This window comes from Apostichopus japonicus, chromosome 19 (genome assembly GCF_037975245.1).
Source record: "Apostichopus japonicus isolate 1M-3 chromosome 19, ASM3797524v1, whole genome shotgun sequence".
Lineage (NCBI taxonomy): Eukaryota > Metazoa > Echinodermata > Holothuroidea > Aspidochirotida > Stichopodidae > Apostichopus > Apostichopus japonicus.
Window position 1 is genome coordinate 30,528,874 of NC_092579.1, and position 22,389 is coordinate 30,551,262.

The 22,389-nt window shown below is 37.4% G+C and overlaps 1 protein-coding gene across 1 annotated transcript; it reads right to left on the minus strand.

Moving 5' to 3' along the window:
- Positions 1 to 5,281: 5,281 nt before the first annotated feature.
- On the minus strand, positions 5,282 to 18,263 carry LOC139960388 (galanin receptor type 1-like). The gene is made up of 2 exons (XM_071958722.1): positions 18,109 to 18,263; positions 5,282 to 9,888 (listed from the first exon to the last, which is right to left on the minus strand). The coding sequence occupies exon 2, from the start codon at positions 9,575 to 9,577 to the stop codon at positions 8,486 to 8,488; it is 1,092 nt and encodes a 363-aa protein (XP_071814823.1). The 5' UTR covers positions 9,578 to 9,888; positions 18,109 to 18,263; the 3' UTR covers positions 5,282 to 8,485.
- Positions 18,264 to 22,389: the final 4,126 nt, after the last annotated feature.

Here is a 22,389-nt window from a genome sequence, read left to right on the forward strand (position 1 = left end):
ATTCAATCGACCCTCTGTAGTGAATCGCCATTCATGGAGATTTTTATGTCATTTTCACTCGATCTCTCACTTCATTACATACAATTTGTCTTCTTTATACATTAAGTGCCAGCTTGTTAGCTGAAACCCATTCATAAAAGATGTTTTGTAATAGTCTGATATCATGTCCTGTAAAGAAAATGCTAGTATTGTCTGCAAAGAGAACATTAGTAAAAATATTTGGAATATTAGCTATAGGCCCTATGTCATGGACATAGATAATAAAAAGGACCTAAGATGGATCCTTGAGGAACTCTATATTTTACGCGAAATGATTCAGAGTGGACTCCATAATAAGTTACAAACTGCTTCCTATCGGACAGAAAGCTTTTAATCCAATCTGAAGCCCACAGACCTGAAACCGTATCATTGATAAAGTTTCTTTAACAGAGTTATGTGGTCAATCGTATCAAAAAGCTCAGACATGTCTAAAAATATTCCAACGGTTGTATTGATATGATCTAAGGTGGTATACTTAATTGATTTAACTGCGTGAGCTAGAGCTGGCTCAGAATAGAGTGATTTGGTCGGAATCCGTATTGTCCTTTGTATACATCTTGTAATAAAGCTATACAAAAGCGATTATGGACAAGTCTTTCAAATATTTGGAGAAACACGTTAGAATTGAAACTGTGCGATAATAATCACAATTCATAGCATCGCCTTTCTTGAAAATAGGTATAACTTTAGCTACTTTAATACGATCAGTAATGATACCAGTCGCAAGCGACCAGTTGAAGATATAAGTAAGTGGTTTAGATATACAAAGGTAATTTTTTTTTTAAACCAAAAGACTAGGCCTACCCGAAGTCCAATTGGGCTGTAACACATCATTTATGACTACCCAAGTACGTTTAACATCATGTTTACAGCTATTAAACATAGAAGAAAAATTGTATTTCTTAGCAATGGAAATCATATGGTTCGGATACGTGTTCCGATAAGTTCGGAAAACCGTCCCGTCATCAGCTGTATTTCTTCAATATCCCTTGCATAGCTTATTTTTTACATTTATGTATACAGCCTTAGGTGTAGGCTATACCGACACTCTTTACAGCATAGCCATATTGTATGTGATTGACAAAGGAGCTGCGATTGAATTCAAGTAAGCTAAATATCATTCATTATTGATGGTATTCCGCCCTGAGTCCTCTCTGTAGGGCAAATAAATGCTTGTGCCCTGGTGTTCACACAGAAGAACTCGTTAGTTGGTTGGATATCTTGGAGGATTGGGAAGGGGGGGGGTGGTGGGTGGCGTAAGGCAATGCAAGAATTGGGCTTTGTGAAGGCACAGATGGTATCATTCCCGTTGAACTACAAAAACAAATTATTGCAAACAATGCCTCTTGCTCACATGCAACGTTTTTCACAATGTTCCCAAACGGTTCATGTAGCTGACGTCATGCTCAATAGACACATCACACTCTAATCAAAATTTATGGATATGCTGAATAGCCAGAGGCTCTGATCAGCATTTGGAGGGGTGCAAAACAGGCACGCAGCCATTTTCATCGGTCTAAGTAGGTAAAGATATATTCTGGCCCCTGCGTAGTTTTTGATCAGCTTACTTTCTTTTCATAATTATTCTATACGTTGTCAATTTTAGCATTTCTTTGGGAACTTTCAGTGATTGCATATGCTTCCATTTAATTTGTTGACATTGTACACTGGTATCTTTTAGATTATGAACAAGTATCTGCTAGCTAATATATATGAACAGTGGCGTCACCAGACTTTTCAGTCGGGGGGGGGGCACAGGGGGGGCACCAACATTTGATGGGGGGCACTTAGGAGTCTTAGGTGGATACGGATCGCCGTCCTGGGGGAGGGGTCTATGGGGAGGGATTGCCCCCTCCAGGCGCTGCGGAACGGGAAAATATTGGGTGGGGGCCTAATGTGTAGAGACTATCTAAGCGGAGCGCCACCATCAGTTGGCGCGGAGCGTACTAAAAAATTTTTGGTTTTTTAAACCCCCAGATGGCCGGAAACGGCACTTCCCGAGTGTTTTATGCTGCGAATACCTAGCCCTAAAATATGGGTCTCAAGCCTGCAATTTCTCAGATTGCACGTAAAAGTCTGTAAAAAATTGTAATTTGTATATTCGATGGTGTTTTAAGAGAGTAGCTATTACTCGCAGTGTACTCGCAAAGACGTTTTTGAGTGTAGTAAGGAGATGTTGGAGAACTGGCTGAAATGAAGCAAGTCATTGGCCTAAGACGAAGTTGTGTTGCGCTTACCGGTACTCACACTCACTGCTTCCACTTTTCACGGGGCGTGAAGACGCGGTTGGGGTGACAATGTGGTCTATAGCCAGGGGACGGGCCGAGGGTCCCCCTGCATTTACTAAAATCATTACACCTATATAGTATACGTGTGCATCGGACAGATCGACAAGTATGCATTGAAAAATGGGCAGATGCACGCTTCGGAGCCTTGGTAAATATTGGGGGGCTTATCATGCATTTGCCCCCTCAACTTTTTCATTGGGGGAGGGCTGAGCCCCAAGCCCCCCGGTTCCGCCGCCACTGCCCCCTCCCCTTTGGAAAATTTTCGCATACGGAGGATGGGCTAGATGCAAAATGCTGCCACATTTGATGATAAATTCGATCTGAAGATATCTCCAGAAATTGCTATTTTTGAGGTAATGATTTTAACAAGGCGCAAAATTTTGCAGAGGATATGAACCACATGCTGTCGATATTATGGCTAACCCTATATCAATAGAACCTACATTTGTTGAAATAATGTGTGCATGACCCCCGACTCCTTTCTTGTCCTTCTCGTTTTCGCCCATTATCTATTAAGATGTAACAGGTTCCAGCATCGTTATTGGCTCCTATCATGGATCTCACCATGCAATCCAAAGTTTGATCACACATCGAGTATGGCTCAGTATGCAGGTGTGAACATTCGCCATTTGTTCCTACAAGCATCTGACCTCAAATGACCTCTGCACCCCCTACACAACAGAGTTAATATATGGGTCCACAAATATAGGCAAGTATGGTGCCTGCGGACCCTCACATTCTCACATTTCGTCAGCTCCTAACCTGTCAACCTCAGACCAAGGCAACATATTGCAGTACCCTCCCTTCTCACAGTCATGTAGCTCGCGAAGCGGGCGTGTATATCCGCTGGTATGGCGTGAGTACTGACACATTCAATGTAAATATCGACACATGTTGTGATGGCGCGGGTTACGACTTCGATACCCGACGTTCAAGGATAAACTTTTTCATTTTTTCGCAGCTCATTTGAAGAAAATACGAATTACTGTGCTTCTTTGTCCTTATGAAAAACCAACTCAGATGATGGGAGTTGAATATAACAAAATATATATATATATTTTTTACCAACCCAAATCTCAGATGGGGGCACTCGGGGGGGCACTAGGTTTTCCAGGGGGGCACGTGCCCCCCTGCCCCCCCCCCCCTTGGCGACGCCACTGTATATGAACAGCGCTTACAAAGTATGGTTTGCTGTTTTTGCTGACTGCATAGTTGCATTAGACATTCCCTTTCATGTGTGGTATTCTACATGTCTTCGAGAGTAAAACTATATACGTCCTATCCCTCTCTGGACGTGGCAAAGAAATCTGGTAGTATTCTTTTCCGCTTCGAAAGTTGTCGATTGATTTGATTTAACGATTTCAATACCGCCGCCCCCCAAACCCCACCCCCTTATCACGCTACCCTTCTATCCGTGCAAACGCGTTGTGTTGTCAACCGCATAAAGAGAATACAAGCCTATACAGGGAATGCCAATTGGATTTGATGCGAAGCATGAAAACATTCAATTCTCTATATATAGTTTATAGTTGATCCATGCACACTTTAATTGACTTTAAAATTAAATTGGACACCGATGCGAATCCGAGACATAAGTAGCTTTCAATAGTGCATTTAAAAAAATGATAAGCATGTAATATTGGGAACTCATTCCCACCCTTCCCTCTACCCTCTCCACCCCTTCTCCACCCCAGATCCATCGCTTCCGTACTAATGTGACTTACAAAGCTATCGAACTAGGTATAGCCTATAGGTGATTTACAGAGAATTTTATTCATTATTAAACAGTAACCGACTGCTTAAACTGTGCTGACATAATATGACGTCATAGATTCGCTATAAAATGACTTGGCCCATCTACCTAGTTATGAAGATAATTATATTAATGGTAACGAACGTAATGAAATATTCTTCCTGCGGTTTGTGGACTATGTTATTTTAAATGTGGAGATGATCGTCTTAAAAAGTTATAAATCGTTTGAAATTCAATTTCAATTCCAGCTTCTCAGCCAAATCCTGCTTATGTTGATGCTAAAGTGGATCGATATATAAAAAAAACCTGCTGCATTCTGAGCACTTTTAGAAGAACCGAGGGGTAAAATGCAGTATTAGTTTCCTTTAAGCCACTTAATGCATTATATTAATCTCATTAAGCATCACATTTTGTGTATGTGATTCTTTATATTCTTCTCTAGTGATTTTTTATCAGAATTTGGGATTCGTATGGTGGTCTGATTGATTAACTTAGTGGACCAGCTGTATATATAAAAGGATAAACCTTGTAAAGGATAAAAGTGAAGGCTCTTAGCAGAATAGTAGTACTGATATGCGTGTATGACGTTACACGATGTGTATTAGCCCTTCATGACCTTGAGCACAACTTGTCTCCTTATTATATTTATTTTAGGGTGCGCGATATATCACTTTAATAAATGTTAAAAGCCTGGAATGCTCCTTTCAGGAAAATCGATATATCTTTCAGCCCAAGTGGTTTTCTTTTTTGAAGATCAAGTATATCTAGCGGACCGGAGAACTGACGTCATACCCGGATATAGCATTAATGGTGCATTTCAGACACATTAAGCATATAACTAACAATAAATACTTTGAAAACTGGAATTCCAACCCTACCACCCGACCTTTTATTTTCAGTATTGTGATATAAATATAAATATATATATATATATATATATATATATATATATATATATATATATATATATATATATATATATATCAAAATCAGAAATCTGTCTGAAGTTTCCTTTCAAACCCACTGCAGGGTGATCAGCTGAATAGATTTGTACCCTATTCACAAATACCCTCTTAGTTCCCTCGCAACCCCTCCAAGCAATCGCAGAGTTACCGATGTGCATATATGTCAAAATTTGAAGGGTTTTATGAAACCTTAAAGTACCGCAAAACAAAAAAAATCACAAAAAGGAGACGACCTGCATATATGCGTTGGAGATTCCTCCAAATTTTATTTGAATTTTAAAGGGGAAAAAATGGGGGAGAGAAAGATGATAGATGTAAAATGACAAGGGTAGTGCCGGACACTATGTTGGCATTGTCAATTAAGAGGTCTGCGTTGGGTTCTATTTTACTTGAATGTCGTCATGTCTGTGTCCAATTACGTATAAAACAAGCTAAAACACCCTCAACTAGCAAAATCGATTTCCGTCGTATTTTAATTAAGTAACAATGTATAAACCATTTGTGTTACCATCTAGAGAGGAGAAGGTTACAACCGCGGTAAATGTGTGCTTGACATCACTTATAATTTAATGACATTTTTCTTTCGAATTTTTTCGTTTAACTATCAGTTTGAAATAATTTATATAATTTATAAAAGTAAAACTATACTGCACCTTTGTCAAATGTATTTTTTCAATTGTATTAATCTGATTGTAATCAATGATAACTATTTTGAGTATATTTATTACTGAATTTGACCCCCCCCCCCGCTTTCCCCACAGCTACTCCAACCATCACCCCATACCCAACCCCCTCCAGTCCAGTCTAAAATATAAATCAGTTTTAGGTAAAGGCAGGTATGGTACATCACAGCCAACTGTATAACTTTGCAATTGACTGGAATAATGAACTGGAAGCTATAGCGATCCAATGGAAGGTATACCGTATAGAAGTGGAGCATAGAATGCATCCACAGTTTAAGTCTGTATTATATATGAGGTAACCTCAATAGTATACGCTTCACGGAAGAAATCAAAACAACTTAACGGTTAAACTACTTCATGCAATTTTATCTGGGCTCTGATAAAAGAGGCTTCAAAAACAATCTTCGTGAAAAAAAGAAAAACAAATTAGGCAAAAAGAACGTATTTTGAGTCCTTCGAATCAATCAATCAAATGAATAGCTTTTCTTTACTTCTAAAGTGAAGAGTTTGAAATTGTTAGTAAAAGCTCTTTAAATGACAAATATAGAAATCTTGGCCATCTAAACTGACTGTGATTTTAGCATGCATTAAATTGCAAGAGGTTCTCAAGTATACACTCAAAAAGGTTCGTAACCTTTAAATTCGGAAATTTTAAATGATATCCGGACATTAAGAAGCCTTAAGATATAGCCAAAATAACAGAAAATACTTTGAAAGTGGAACATTGGAGAGCGTCCAAAAACATTTAGGGCAATACCGCGTGATTGGTTCATTATACCTAAAGTATAGCTTGTATGGTATAAGTCGTGCAAACTTTGATACACGTTATACGAATGACCACAAACTTAAGTTAATAGTATGAAACAAATAGATACGTGTAACATTAACAAGATTTGAATACTACCATATGCCCCTTAGCTCTCTGCATGTTAAAACCACCCCTGCTGCATTCTTGAATTACGTTCTTAATCATAATTATCTGGTTGAGAAATGATTGCCGCGCATGTTGTCACATGCGGGAACATAATTCTTTTCTTTATTTGTAATATTAGACCACACGGTTGTTTTGAACATCTTCTATTATTAGTTCAATACCAGACGCCATCGGTAAGCAGTGATTTTCAGTTACATGATATCTGTAACTTTGTTATTGTTTTTTCCAACCCCCCCCCCCCCCCCGGCGGATTTAACTTTAATGTCCCGGAATGCTAAACAACACTCTAAGTACGACTAACCTACCTCACAACAACTGTTGTGTTACATTTACAATCGTAATGATTAAGTGGCGACAAGACATTTTAAAAGAGAGGAACACATGGTAAGAAATTAACCACTTATCAGTCACTACAAGGCATAGATTAGCATCAATCGCGGATATATAAATTTATAACATAAAGGCCTGCAGGAAACACATGACCCGACATAAAACGAAAAGAAGATCGGTCGTTGAAATGTGTGACATGAGCAGAGAGGTTAGAAGTATGATCCTCCGCATTATTTACACGGCTATGAAGAATACCACGTGTATATATATATATGTATAGTGTGAGGTTCTACGCTAATAGAGGTTACTGTTCTTTATCAGCCTATACACTATGAAACATTAAGTGACTAAAGTAAGAATGTAATATTTTAATTAATACCTCGAATTACGCATCACTTAACTCATTTCATATTAATTAATGCGTTCTGTTTAAATAATGACTACTAAATAATGAGTTTATAAATATTAATGAGTGTATAATTTGCCACGAATGGTATTTATTCAAGTGCTATAATGTATTTTGGAAAATTCAAAATTCTTCATAATTATATGATCTACATTTTTTGCTGTTGAAATTACAGGTCGTTTTTTTTTGGGTACAATAAATTGACACTTGTTAAGATAAACATATTGTATTGTGTGGCGTAATGGATTATTGCATACTGTGAAACTCTGATATTTAACCCCCAAAACCATCTCATCGAAACAAAGAAATCACCCCTGTAGCATGCCACATTGCCAGAGCTTTTGACAGAATCAAGTGGCCTTTAGAATATTTCAGAAACGTTAAATTCACATTTAAATCTATAATTCTGTTATTCCGTAGAACTATAAAACTAATTCTATGGAGAAATGAAGAACAAGCATTTCCACGTGTCGGTCAATTATTAGGACAAATTCGCGCAGTTAGTTCAATAGGAAAGGAGGGGATCGGCGCCGATGGGGGGGGGGGGGTCCTCGTTGATCAGGAGGCAACTAAACTTCTGCGATCAGTTTATTTACCTTTATTAAAGTATTTTCCATCTCCTTTAAGAGTGCTTGCATCATCCAACGATCATTATGTGAAAACTGTCTGTGTTTTTAGTTCCGCCTACTACGGCGTTTGGCTCGTCCCATCAGTGAGATGTTATAGAGCAAGAAATTGTAATTTTAACCTTAATAAATATACATTGTTTTGTGAATATAAATGCGCTTATATGTCTGCCTTTTACTAAGCATAGAAAGGTTTTGCCATACACTCAAAAGGTTCAGAAAATATGACCGTAAAGGCACTTGTGCACGATGACATTTTAATCGAGTAATACATATATTATATATTATATATTATATATATATATGTATATATATATATATATATATTGATAGATATAGATATATAGATATATGTATATCTAGAGCGAGAGAGAGAGACAGACAGGTGGAGAGAGCAACATCTAAATCTTTCTAAATGGAAATACCGCGGTATCTCTATACCGTTCATCAAAGTTCTTCCTTCAGCTTGGTACTAATTCAACCCATTGCTTTGGATTCGAGTTCTGATGCGGAGTGTTCCTTGTACGCACACCGCGGTATATTTTGGGCACCGGTGTGCTGGTGTAACCACGTCTATTCTCCGGTTTTAGAAAGCAATCCTGCCACAATATTTTAGCTGCTTCGCGAAATTTCTTCGACATGAGGCTGTAAATAATTGGATTTAAACTAGAATTGAGATATGAAGAGCTGAGTGCAATCAACTTTAGGACGTACGTTCCGTGAGTGTACGGAAAATGGTGTCTCGAAATTGATAACCAAAGGTAGAAAATATTGTGCGGTAACCAACAAATACCGAAGGCTAGAATGACGATGCTGATAATTATCGTGACATTTCGTCGCGATCTTTTCACTCCACTGTTCTTCTGTGTGGTATGTTTCAAAGTCCTCCAGGCAGTTCTCCATATAAATATGTACGTCGCCGAGATCAGAAGTAACGGTATGAAATAACCGACTACAAACATGGCCATCAGATATCGCGCTTTTTGTTTCATGGGATCATGCCATTTATCGTAGCAGATCGGCCCAGAACCGTGGTCACTTGTTGTAAAGACGATGAGATACGGAGACGATATTAAAATTGAAATGCACCAAATCACACAGACGATTATTTTAGAATTTCGGTGGGTTTTAGGTGGGAAACGTACCAGTTTGAATGGTTCCCCTAGCGACGAATACCGGTCGAACGATAAAGCGATTAAGGTGTATATACTTGCTAACATAGACACATTGATTCCAAAATGTGCTAGTTTACAAAGTAAGCTTCCCAAATACCACGGACGGCGAAGAAATGCCGTAGTCGCAATGGGTGGATTCAAGATAAGAAAACACAAGTCGGCCGTGCTAAGACTCAATATGAGATTATTCGTAGCGATTTGAAATCCAGTTAATTTTCTTCGTACAACAGTAATAACAAAAACATTGCCAATCACTCCAATGACAAAAATGACTCCGAAAATGATTATCATGACGTAATCACCGGCTGCTAATATTCCAGGTACGTCATTTCCGCTGGTAAAGTTGTCGTAACTTGAATAATAATACTCTTGCGCCATCTTTTCAGCTATTGTATGGTCTGTGTCAGTTCTCTGTTAGGGTGAATTAGGGTGAATTTCATAAGTTCCTCATTTCATAGTTGTGGGTGGTAAAAGAAAGCTGACAAGACACATTACTGTTTACTGCTTAGAATCCTAGATATCCTTGTCTGTTTGGCGTTTCCGCTTGAAAACATAAGCGGCGTTCTGATTTCGTCCAGCGAGTTTGAAAAGTTTACAGAATTAGACCAGGGCTTCAATATCTTGTTGAGAAGTAGTCGAGACAGGAACAACGAGATGAAATCTAAAGGTGCCAGTCTTTTTGTCCTCTCCTGGGGATAAAACAAGAGTATATAAGAGTGTGACACATATATACAGTGTGAGCAGACGGGAATGTCGGCCACTCCTCTCAATATAGAGCCGTTATACTGTAAGGCAATATGTATGTTTGTGCTATTCCAAGAATGGACATTACTATGAACGTAAAGTATACGCAAATGTATTTATGTGTATGCATTCATTTATGGAGTACGTAAACTGCCCGCCTTCTTCAGAGGCAAATTGGTGATACTTGCAGCAACATTGTGTACACATAAATCAATATTACATGGTCTCAATACACAACATGAGATTACAATTAAGCGACCGATTACATACGGTTATTGTAAGTGTCGATCCGTGGATACTGTACAGTTGCACGTGGACCTGGGTGTCTATCACACGCAGCTGCGGATTGCTATATGCCATTCTTTAGACATAAATATTATTTATTTAATTCATTTATTTGTTTTATCGCCAATTGTGTACAATGGGAAAGGAAGTCTCCTATAAAGTCTTATAAAGACTTAACAAGGTAGGAGACTCCCTGGGAGAAAAGATTATTGTGCAGGGTGTTACCTTGAATCATGTCCAATATTAATTGGCCTAGTAATCAATTCCAGCTTTCTTGCTGTGAAATATTAAGAAATCTATAAAGAAACCAGAGTTAATTGGGACCACTAACTTCATGATGCATAAGACATTCAAACACATATAAGAGGCCTACACGGCATAACTAAGCACACTTTTGCTAAGTACAGGGAAGGCTTGGAAGCTATACTTGGTAAAGGAAGATTGGGTGAATGGAGACCATTAACCCTTATGGTGAACTTCAAATAATCTGCACGTCATAATGGCGTAATGATATGCTGCGATTAATATACCTTATATCTTAACTGGTGATTGTTCATGCTCCTACGATAACTCATATATGAACCATGTCATTTCAAAGAATAATAATAATTTATCACATTACATGATGAATGATCGCATATATCAGGTAATATATTCATCTCATGTTTCACAAGAAATGAACATAATAGAGAATAAATTAATTGAATTATTGATACACAACCGCATTGGAAAGCATTTTCATCCTGCATTATGACTGAGACTTTTCGTGGTAAATCATTACTGTAGTTATCATGCTATAGGTAATGTTAATATTGTCATCAATGTATGTAGCCTATGTGGAAAAGCAAACATGAAAATGATAATAGATTACCAATTTATTTCGGATAAAGCATCTGTGCGCTACCAACCGCCAGAGACACACTCCAGTAGGTAATGTTATAATTAAAAGTTATATGTAATTAACACATGTCCAAAAATGCATCTTTTTTTGCAATTAAATCGTCATGCATGTCTGCATGTTTTCAAGATCACATTTTGAGGGATTCAGAAAGTAGAGAGTTACGAACTTGTGAAGATGTGTCATCACCTCGGTATCTGCATTTCGGTTTGTTAGCCACTGTGCACTTTACATAACTATGTAGTCAGTGAAAAGAAAATTGCAGGATTGGTAGGCTTTAATGTCAGTCACCACAAAGTATATTAATGTAAGTGATGTATAGGCACGAGGCCAACAAGTCACATGTACCCCTTCCCTGCTCCCAATAAGTTACATGTACCCCTTCCCTGCACCCAACTAGTCACATGTACCCCTTCCCTGCTCCCAATAAGTTACATGTACCCCTTCCCTGCACCCAACTAGTCACATGTACCCCTTCCCTGCTCCCGACTAGTTACATGTACCCCTTCCCTGCACCCAACTAGTCACATGTACCCCTTCCCTGCTCCCGACTAGTTACATGTACCCCTTCCCTGCACCCAACTAGTTACATGTACCCCTTCCTTGCACCCGACTAGTTACATGTACCCCTTCCCTGCACCCAACTAGTTACATGTACCCCTTCCTTGCACCCGACTAGTTACATTTACCCCTTCCTTGCTCCCAACTAGCCCTGTTCATCTCCCGACTCTTCAGTTTATAGTCACTCCTTCCATCAGCTAACTTTTATATAAATATTTAGAGTATATAAACTAACATTTGCACCAAAATATTTCCCTCCATCTTTTCCACGGGAACCCAACACCGACATCCTGTGAGGGCATTTGGCAGACGTCCTATCCACTGACCGCCGCATTCTACCCCTGTGACATTCCCCTCCTCGACGTCCTATCCCGGTAAATTGGAGTATCCGTCCCTTTATCAATTTATTCTGCTGACTACCGCACTATAGTTCAAGATTGATACTAACGCTATCTAGTAGGGCTATAATGGCTGTGACGTCACTCATATACCTTACATTGCTTTCAGTTATTAGAATAATGATAATTCTTATTAACCACATCACCCAACGTTAACAGTTCAGCTCTTCATCAGAATACCCCTCTGCCCAACCCCTCGTCCACTCGGATCGTTATGCTAGAAATATCAAATAATGGTAATGAACATGATTATGTTCCGATTTAAACAAACGTTTTTCTGCGCCCTCTATTCATATCAGCTCTCTGAGATAAGTAAATTGTGTTAAAAAAATGATTCCATGTCTATGTAAGTATAGCATACAAGGTCGGGATTAAACGTAAATAGCAATGCTTGGCATTCAACTAAGATTAGGAGATTGCTGGTGACCATTAAAACAGCCCTGAACTGGTGTCTAAGAATTAGTGAACGGCACTGTGCATATCTAGCTAACGTCTACAGCAATTAATGAATCCAACTTCATTCTTAATTTGGTTTCTGTTATTTATGTCTTTGATTTGAACTCCGTTCCGAGTTCACCTTGGGTCAAACGTTGTTTTGAATAAATCAGAGTTTGTAATATTTATCATGAGCATTTTTTTTTGTGTGGAAATAGAAACCTTATACGGCTTCCTTCTAGATGTGTAACGTATCAGTTATAGTAGTGAGATTGCATGCTCTGTCATGCATGTGCCCTTAGTTAGAGTGAGATATAACTGTCTAACATGTCCGTGAGGGGCAATTTTTTTCCATATGTTTATAACTTGACAGTTGACACGACGTAGAAGTGAAATCAATTTTAATTATCAGAAAACCGTAATTAGTAACTCAGCCCAAGGGATTGCTTGCAAGATTTATTCGTAATTAACGAAGCTATCCCTGAATAAACCAATCGTAACTCGGTTTGATGAAAGTGAGTCAAGATTTGCCCTCACAATGTTTGTGTTGGAAGACTGTAGAAAGAGACTTTGCGTGCCATAGACAAAGATGTCGAGAGAATTTGGCATGATTATAATACTCTTAAGTTTTCTTATTCTGTTTGCCCTTTTTTGCCCTGATAACGTGCATGGTGGAGGAAGACGTGTGGGCGGGTGGGGCTATCACTCCAATCGTTCCCTACGTTAGCAACACATCTCTGTAGCTGTATAGCTTTGCAACAGCCGTAAATAGATGTAGTCGGTATATATAATTCACTCTTCCAAATATTGAATCTTTATTAATATTATGCATCTGCTTATATAATGTACAATTAGGAAGCAGCTAGGTTGACTTTTGGAGAGTGACGTTTGTTTAAATTAAAACAAAGTTGGTTACTGCAATTGTCAATAACCTGGTCAAGTGTTGTTGTTGTTCCTTTCAAAACTGACGAAACAAATGTGAGAAATGAAGTTCATTTTCCATGCCAAACTTGTAGCTTATCACCCTCGTACAGCACTTGTAACGTCCCCGTGGGAAATAAGAGTGTTCGCTAGTCACTGACTAAAACCTTTTCCAATTACGAATAAGGAATTGATTGATTTACTTCTTATAAGAATTAAGTTTCCTCTGACGTAAGCAGTGGTACATTCTTTATCGATCACAATTGTCTGCGCATAAATTTGATTTTATTATTCAAATTTAGAGAAAGGTGAATATATTTTGCCTTCATTACGGTATGACTATATATAGAGTATAATAAATCCTTATATCGGCGACCTTAATTTCCGAGATCTAGAAAACAAGTACAATTGGTTGGGTGGGGAGGGGGGTGGGAGGAAGATATTAAATTATGAAATTCAGATTATGACTGCGGGCTTAACTATGGACACAGTACTACGCTCGCAAATTGGTTCTGTACTTGTCAAAAGTCGAATTTCCGTTCTTACGAGCGACAAAACTACGAGAATATCGTACCTATGGGCCTATGGTTTTATGGGCCTATAGCTGCACATGAGTCGGACATTTGGCTGATCTTGGCTCAATCGCTGAGAGCTCTTTGTTTTGGCGCACTCCTTATTTACGCCAAGCCCCTCAGCCCCCACCCCCCCCCCCCGGCCTGCCTTTCCATATTGTTATTGTTTATAATAAAGTGACTTATTTTGACATCGATTTTCTAACCAAACAGGACATCTAATTTTTTATATTTTTTATTTTGAAACCCTAATTAACCTCGTCTTGGTTGACCACAACGGAAAACCATGACCAATGCTGGTAGCAGTGTATACTGTACAGTCATATCATGCTTCCAAGCACTCGTACTGGCAGTATGAACAGTTCGAACCTTCATCTCATAGAAACAGGTAATTCATAATTTCCATACTATCAGTACAATGAAGGGGCATTGGAGCGGGACATGGGAATTCATAAAGCCATGGAGCTAAAAAACATTTTTTTTAGCTCCGTGATAAAACTAAGCGTACATAACATAATCTGCCAACGTTTAAACCGCAAACGCTGTAGGTGGTCTGTGTGACCTTTCTATTCTTTAGACCTCTCTGAATGGACAATCTTGGTTTGATTTTGTTTTTCGGCTTTGTCTATAAGTTGACTGTATTTTTCTAAAGTTATGACTCATGAGAGTAAATAATTCGAATTTCATTTTTAATTATCTCGACGATAGAAATGATTTCAAGTAATCAAGACTTTTATGAATTCCAAAATGTCACCAACAAAATATCCAAATTATGTATAAGTTCGCGCGTGAACTGACGATATATGTACAGATGCTTATCATTAAGCACGTGCTTATATATTAGAATACTTAACTTTAAAACTTCTTTTGTACTCACAAAGAAATACACTTTAGCTCTCGGTGTCCTAATTGAGGATTTTGAAATATTTATGTTTCATGTTTGGTTCCCACTTGACCTAATTAACCCCATTCACCACCACACCCATTCACCACCCCCCCCCCCCCGCCCGCCCGCCCGCCATCCTCCCCACCCTAACCTCAAATTACTACTAGTTTACTTTGTATGTGTCATGTTACCATCCTTAGGTAATAATGTTTTAATAATGTCATGTTTACCCGTGTCGAAGTGGAATTCCCCTGCGTTTACGTACGAGTCTCATTGCGTTTTATGTTACCCCTGGAAGCTGACATTATTGAACATGTTATGAACATATGTCAGAGATGGGCCAAAACAAATCGACGTCTTTTACTGAGCTATATGATTGTGAAACTGTGACCTTTAAGATTTTGAAATCGTGATCATATCCCAAGTGAAACTGCAGTGTACCAAATTGCTGTCAAATCTTAGTATTAGATTGAGTCACTGGCTAACTTCACAGTGACACGGTAAATTGCTTCTGAAGAGCATTACTGTTTGTGATCCATAGAACTGAGCGAGGTACATATCTCAAAAACAAACCCACTGACATTTAATTAAAACTGAATTACTGCTTGCGAGGGATAAAACCACATGGGAACGTCATATAATCAGGGAGCTGCTACTCTAACAGCTCCCTGGTATTAAACGGCACGTGTACAAGGCTATCTGTACAATGCTACAATATACCAGGGTCGCTATCCACCCTCCTCGTCCCTCACACTGATGATGGCATTACTAACATTAGGGTGTATAAGCAGGAAGCTGCTATACTAGCAGTGCCCTGGTATAAGACTACATGGACATGTCTTTCTTTTGCTTCTCGTATGTAAGTCGGGGAGGGGGGGGGGCGCTAAGATAATTTTGTCGAAATTAAGAATATATTGTCGCGCAGATTGGTGCAGACATAGCACTTATCAAGGTCAGCATCCTCCCAAGTTTACATATAATAACCCGTTATTTTACAATTACTATCGGAAAAAAAATCGCACGAGTGAGGAGAATAGGTAGGGGTATAGTTGCAATAAAGCCCACGTAAGTAATGACGACGTCTTATGCACTGAATATCAGTACATATCAAATTATGTAAAACATTACTTTCTCACATGAACGCACAGAATAGAGGGACGGAAGGAATTAAACATCAACTTGACACCGGATGGGTGGGGGGGGGGGTGGGGGAACAATAAGACTTGTTATTGAGAACTTCAAATTAAATACAAATCCAACATCCAAGTTTCGATGATAGAAAAGTACCTCCTGAACTCTCATCTGCTTAAATTCAGTCTAAAGACAACGAAAAAGTATAGCAAGATGCGTAACTGTGCCATTCCGTATATATACGTTAACGTAAAACAACATATAAAATTGCTCCAGGCATTTGTCTTGCTGAATGGTGCAACATTTACAATGTTCCAAATGATATTGAATCCGCTAAAATGATATCTTTTGAATTCTGTTTCTAACTTATCCTCTAAATTATTCCGCATTAATGTTTTCATGCCTCCAGTGCATATAATGTCTACACACATCTGCCTCCCTGTTTTCTTCTTCTTCTTCATATTGTGCTATTAAAAACACCCCTCACGCTCGGCAACAAATTGTTAATTGTGTTGTCGGCGTTGCCTATAAGGTGAGATGTTTGTCCATTTCCATCCACATTTATCAAGTATAAGGCCTAGGAATATATTTATATTTTGCTCACGTGGAAAAGAAAATATTACTGTAGACACAAATTTACTGGACTCCAATAAAGCGTTCGTTTCAGTGAGGAGGGGTTTTGCTGATCGATTGAGCACACATCGTATGGTTGTTATATCTTTGGGTTATTGTCTTCGCACACGCTTAAATGGAGCTTTATTTACAAAGAGAAAGTTTGACAAGATTGAAAACCTTAGCCGGGAGATTTGACAGCTGGGCCTTTTTTGTATCTTCGTATTTCTAGATTAATCCGAGGACAATAATTGATGTTGGAGATCTACTCGCTCATAGGATCACAAGTAAATTCTTTTAAATTACTTTCGGTCTGAAAGAAGGTTACCTACACAGTGATGACGTCCGTGCATGCGTGTTACATCTCTGCTAGTTATTATAACCTCAATCGATACATTTTACGTCAACTTGAAAACTTTTCACCAATTTTCAAGGAATCGACATTTTCACCTATAGGCTACTAATAGAAGGATATTAAAACAACGTTACATGGTAGCCTACAGTGACATTATGATTGGTTTTCATTGGCAATAGGTGTGACATGTGATATACCAAATGGGGGCATGTATAGGCCTACATGCAGTTGAATAAGACGAGATTTACAACAAGATATAGTGTTGCCATACATGTAGAATGCTGATACCCAATATTTGTGTATTCCTATAGTTTGTTAGATTAGCATCATAACGTTTCTTACTTAAGAGTTAAATCTAATATAGGCTAGGTAAAATTTCAATTACCTTCCTGATGGTATTTTTTCCCCTTTATTTTGGTCGCATGAATTTATCAATTTAGAAAACACAAACATACATATATAATTATCAAAGAAAGAGATAAATAAAAGACTTACTTCAAAATTACAAAAAAACGCTTTAAATACCACTATTCTTTGCAGGAACATATTTTTTCAACGATTTTATATCGAAATAGCACCGATTTCACTATAGCCTATAGCCTAATTAGTGATTTTATCAAATTGTCATATTTTCCTTTTCTGATTAATGTCCAGGCTGATAGCCTACTTGGCAGTTAAATGATAACCACTTATACGTACACCTCAGCTACATTGCCGCACCGTTTCTCACCTTAAAGTTGATGTTGTTGTTTTCCTGAAGTTTCATTATATTCATATTATATATATTTCATATTATTTTACAAACTTAACTCCCCAAGAATAGCAAGACCAACAAATTCAAATCCGTTATCGTACTTTGTACCAATTTGCGTTAGATGAGAAGGTCATGCTAACTGACAAAGTCACTTTTCTCAAATTAATGACAAATATAAATCTACATTTGATATCTAAAGAAAACCCTAAATATATATTTGTGTATATATATTTAATTGTCACATTTAATATCTGAATATTACAGATAATGTATAAAAAAATTGCCAAAATTATACTCAGTATATCGCAAAGTTGTCATTACAGTTCAAGACATGTCTTGTTTTTACACACAACTTACCTGTTTATAATTCACTCTTGAAAACGTCCTTATTGGTTTAGATAATTCCTAAACTTGTCCAAATATTTGTAAATGTCGCAGAAACTGCTAGAGTAGTAAAGGTGTACACAACCATCACTTCTTCGTGCACTGCGTTATAATTCTCCAATGTACTAAATGAGAATGCTAGTGCAGAATAAGAACCAACTTATACCATCCACCCGAGATGGGAGTCGGATCTACCGTAGCCGAAAAGTGCCATAATACCAGTAGCGTAAGATTCTATCTATTTAATTTAACCAAACACGTACTTAACATTAATTCCTTCCCATAAGTTATCAAGAATATGAATATATCGAATCTTTAATTTTACTATGACTTTGTTGCATTTTTCGGTGAAAGTCGTCCTGTTTGAATGCTAAGAGCAATGAAGGGATATAACAACTAGTGTGTGATAAATATCGTATTTCAAAAGCAATTTCGTAAAACTAATATAATTTACTGCAAAATGGGGTGTGTAGGTGGGGGGGGGGGGGGGAGTGGGCGACTACACTGTACTTTGTAATTTCTAATCGAAAGAGAGACAAGGAATGCATCAAACTGCTTGAGTGTATAACCAACGATGGAGCGAAAGTCGCTATCTAATTACAATTTTGTGAATGGATTTTTTTTCGTTCGAAAACATCACTTTAGGTATAACTTTATCTTTTCACCGATAACATAACAGTTGCTGGTGTCCATGTCATTTCAAAGTATAGACTTGTAAGGGCCGGGGCCATCTTTGGTTCTGTAGATATTTAGCACCATATTCAGATGGTAATTTACCTGACTAAGATGACGGATAAATATGAAAACGCCTGCTTTGGTGTAATAAAACTGATGGTGCATTGGTACGATTTTACAATACTTCATGTAAAGTTGTTACCTATAATTGCAGATTAGAAAAGAACGACCTTAACTGCGAGTATAGTGTTAGCTTCCATTATATTTTGCAAGAGTGTGAATTTATTAATAAGAACAACAAACAGAGACTAGAGAAACACAAGCATCAACGCTATTTGAGAAATTTGTTTTGATTGGTAATATTTCTGAGCAGTTTATTCATTTTTTTTGTGCGAAATATAGATAGTGTCATTTCCTTTCCTTCCATCTCCTTTGTTCCCTTGCTTCTGTAAAGTATACTAGGTATACGTAACATTAAGTTAAAATAAGCGGATTTCGTGTAAGCTGCAGACAATAAGTAAGATATCAATGAAAATCGCTACTTTAATCCACAAAAGTCACTCAGAAATGAAGAGACAACACGAATGACAGAGGCAAAGACAAATACCAACAATCAACTAGTAATAGATAGGCAAATAAGATTATAAATAGGCGATATTTAAATAAATGGATAGTTTTTGCTTCTTTCGTATAGTCCTATAAGGTATTGAGACAAGCAGTTGTAAAGCAATGACAGTATAGATTTCAGTAGCTTTAAAATCTGAGTGAAAAGGATTTGCAGAACGCGTGATTAAAGTAATCAGTACAATAGTTGTAACGCAAAAGGATATTCACAAATAATGAAAGTTAGATAAAACGACTTGAAGTTAGGTCATATCGCAATATTTAAGTTTTATTAGATGGTTCGATGATTTGCTTAGAACGGCCCTCGGTGCAAACTGCATCTAGAAGAAACGTTGACATGCTGGTAAACGATATCCGGCTATAAAGTTCTTTTAACTTAATGTGACTTATATAATATATACTTTTATAAATAGCTATTTATAGTTTTTTTTTTACTTTTATACATATTATCAAATCAACTACTGACCATAAATACATAATGGCTGCTAACTCACCACATTTACCACCACAAAAGGTGCGAACACCACATACTATACTACTTACCTATAGGCAATGTAACACTCTTTGTTCATGGACATGTTTTTTTTTCTCTCGAATGTTCGCTTAGATTATGACTAGCCTAGCCCCACACAACCTTGCGTTTAGACCTAGATATGCCTCAGAGTGGAACATTTTGACGTCTATAGTTCATTTTGAGTTCAATAACTCAATTTTTCTGAAGGAGAACGCCTCTGCATGGACCTCAGGTTTACACCCCCTCGTTGATAAATCCTGGCACCACCCCTGCTAAACTGTATTGATGAGGGCATGAACTATGTGTCAACTTTCTGCGAATCAATATCACCGCGGTATATGTGTTACTCCGAGAAGTGCTTACTTATTATATAGTTTGTTATTTGGTCTCTTCGTTATTACTAGTACCACTCATTTTGTATGTTACGAGACACCTCCTTTATGTTTCCTTTCACTCTTAATTGGCATAATACTCACGTGACTGCTACCATTGATCAAGACTCTTAATTATCTCTTATACTCATGAGTTTGGTCAATTCAAGGACCATCTTTAAATTTTGTAGAAGAGCGTAAAACCTTTTCCTCTTCTATTTTAAGGTCCGAAGATTAAAAGGTTTTCCCATTAATAATGGAACTTAACAGAATTTTAGTTTGAATATGAACGTATAAATTCTTGGAAAAAGGCGGTGTAAAATAAAAGAATTTCATCAGAAGGGGCCTTTACGTTTTCTTTTGATGCGAAAACTCGGTTAGTAAATTGATGCCGAGAGGGTTGTCTGTTACTGCTGTAATGCGTAAGGAGATTATTAGCATAGGGTCTATAACTTTACAGCGAATTAGTTAGATTTTCTGGTAAAAGACTTTGCTGAAATAAAAATTAACCTCTTACTAAAGGCTTACCGTATATCAGCTGTGAAAGAAGTGGGGTAATGAAACGTAGAAGTACCTAAGTACTGCTATCTGACTTGAAATGGTACAATCACCCATTGGTTGTTGATATCAAAGTTACGTTCCTAAAAGACCGAATGGTATTGATTGATATGAGTGACGTTAAAAAAGAAACGTATATGGGTGAAGAACTAATCCTATAATCGAACCTGAAATCACAAAGAGGGTGCAGCTGTATATGTTTCTCCCACTCAGTCTGTATCGAGTTTAATTTGTAGTTTGTATCGAGTTTAATTTGTAGTTTGTATCGAGTATAATTTGTAAGTTGTATCGAGTTTAATTTGCAGTTTGTATCGAGTTTAAGTTGAAGTGTGTAGTTTGTATCGAGTTTAATTTGAAGTTTGTATCGAGTATAATTTGTAAGTTGTATCGAGTTTAATTTGTAGTTTGTATCGAGTTTAAGTTGAAGTGTGTAGTTTTTATCGAGTTTAATTTGAAGTTTGTATCGAGTTTAGTTTGAAGTTTGTATCGAGTGAAATTTTAAGTGTGTATCGAGTTTAATTTGAAGTTCGTATCGAGCTTAATGTGTAGTTTGTATCGAGTTTAATTTAAAGTTTGTATCGAGTTTGATTTGTTCTTTGTATTGAGTTTAGCATAAAGTTTGTATCGAGTTTATTTGTAGTTTGTATCGAGTTTAATTTAAAGCTTGTATCGAGTTTAATTTGTAGTTTGTATCGAGTTTTATTTGTAGTTTGTATCGAGTTTATTTTGTACTAAGGTGTGTCAGAGTAATATACTCATTAGATGTAAGTGAGCTTTAATCTTCTGGATGGATTTATAGATGAGTCAGTTTCAAATACATTCGCTAAATATATAGCCAAGCTTGCAGGATAGAGGGAAATAAAGGGGCATTGTAAATGACAGCAGCGAGCATTGGTCATTAAGGTATAGGCCTACTATGTGACGTAGCAGACACGACAGTGAAGAAAAAAGAGGGATATCAAAATAGCTGGTTTTTAAAGTGTTAAATTCCTTGTATCTGTAATGAACCATTACTGTTATATAGGATGTAGAATAACGCCCTCTCTATTATTCTGTTGATGACGATTATTGCACAACCGTGACACAAATCTACTCGTAAATTAATTGTCCAGTTGAAACAGAACATTTATGCTGTATGCGGGGAAAAAACGTCTGTTCCAAAGTTCCTACAAAACAATAAAGCATAGCCTGCATGCCATTGTCATGACAAAGATAACAAAACACTGACAGGAACCTAAGAAAGAATTATAATCTAAGGGTTTACGGTTGAATCAACAGTTTATCCAAAGTGTACACAATATATCTAGCTTCATTTAACTGAGAAACAACCTCAATAAAACGACAGACATAAAATAGGTATCGGAAAAGCAAGCGTTACCCCCCCCCCCCCCCTCCGATATCCAGCACCACCACTCGGCCAAATTTGTCATTACCGTATTTTTTATTTTTTATGTTCTGTTCTTTTCTTTAGGTTCTTGGTTTATCCTCTAAAATCAGAGTGTATGTTTACAA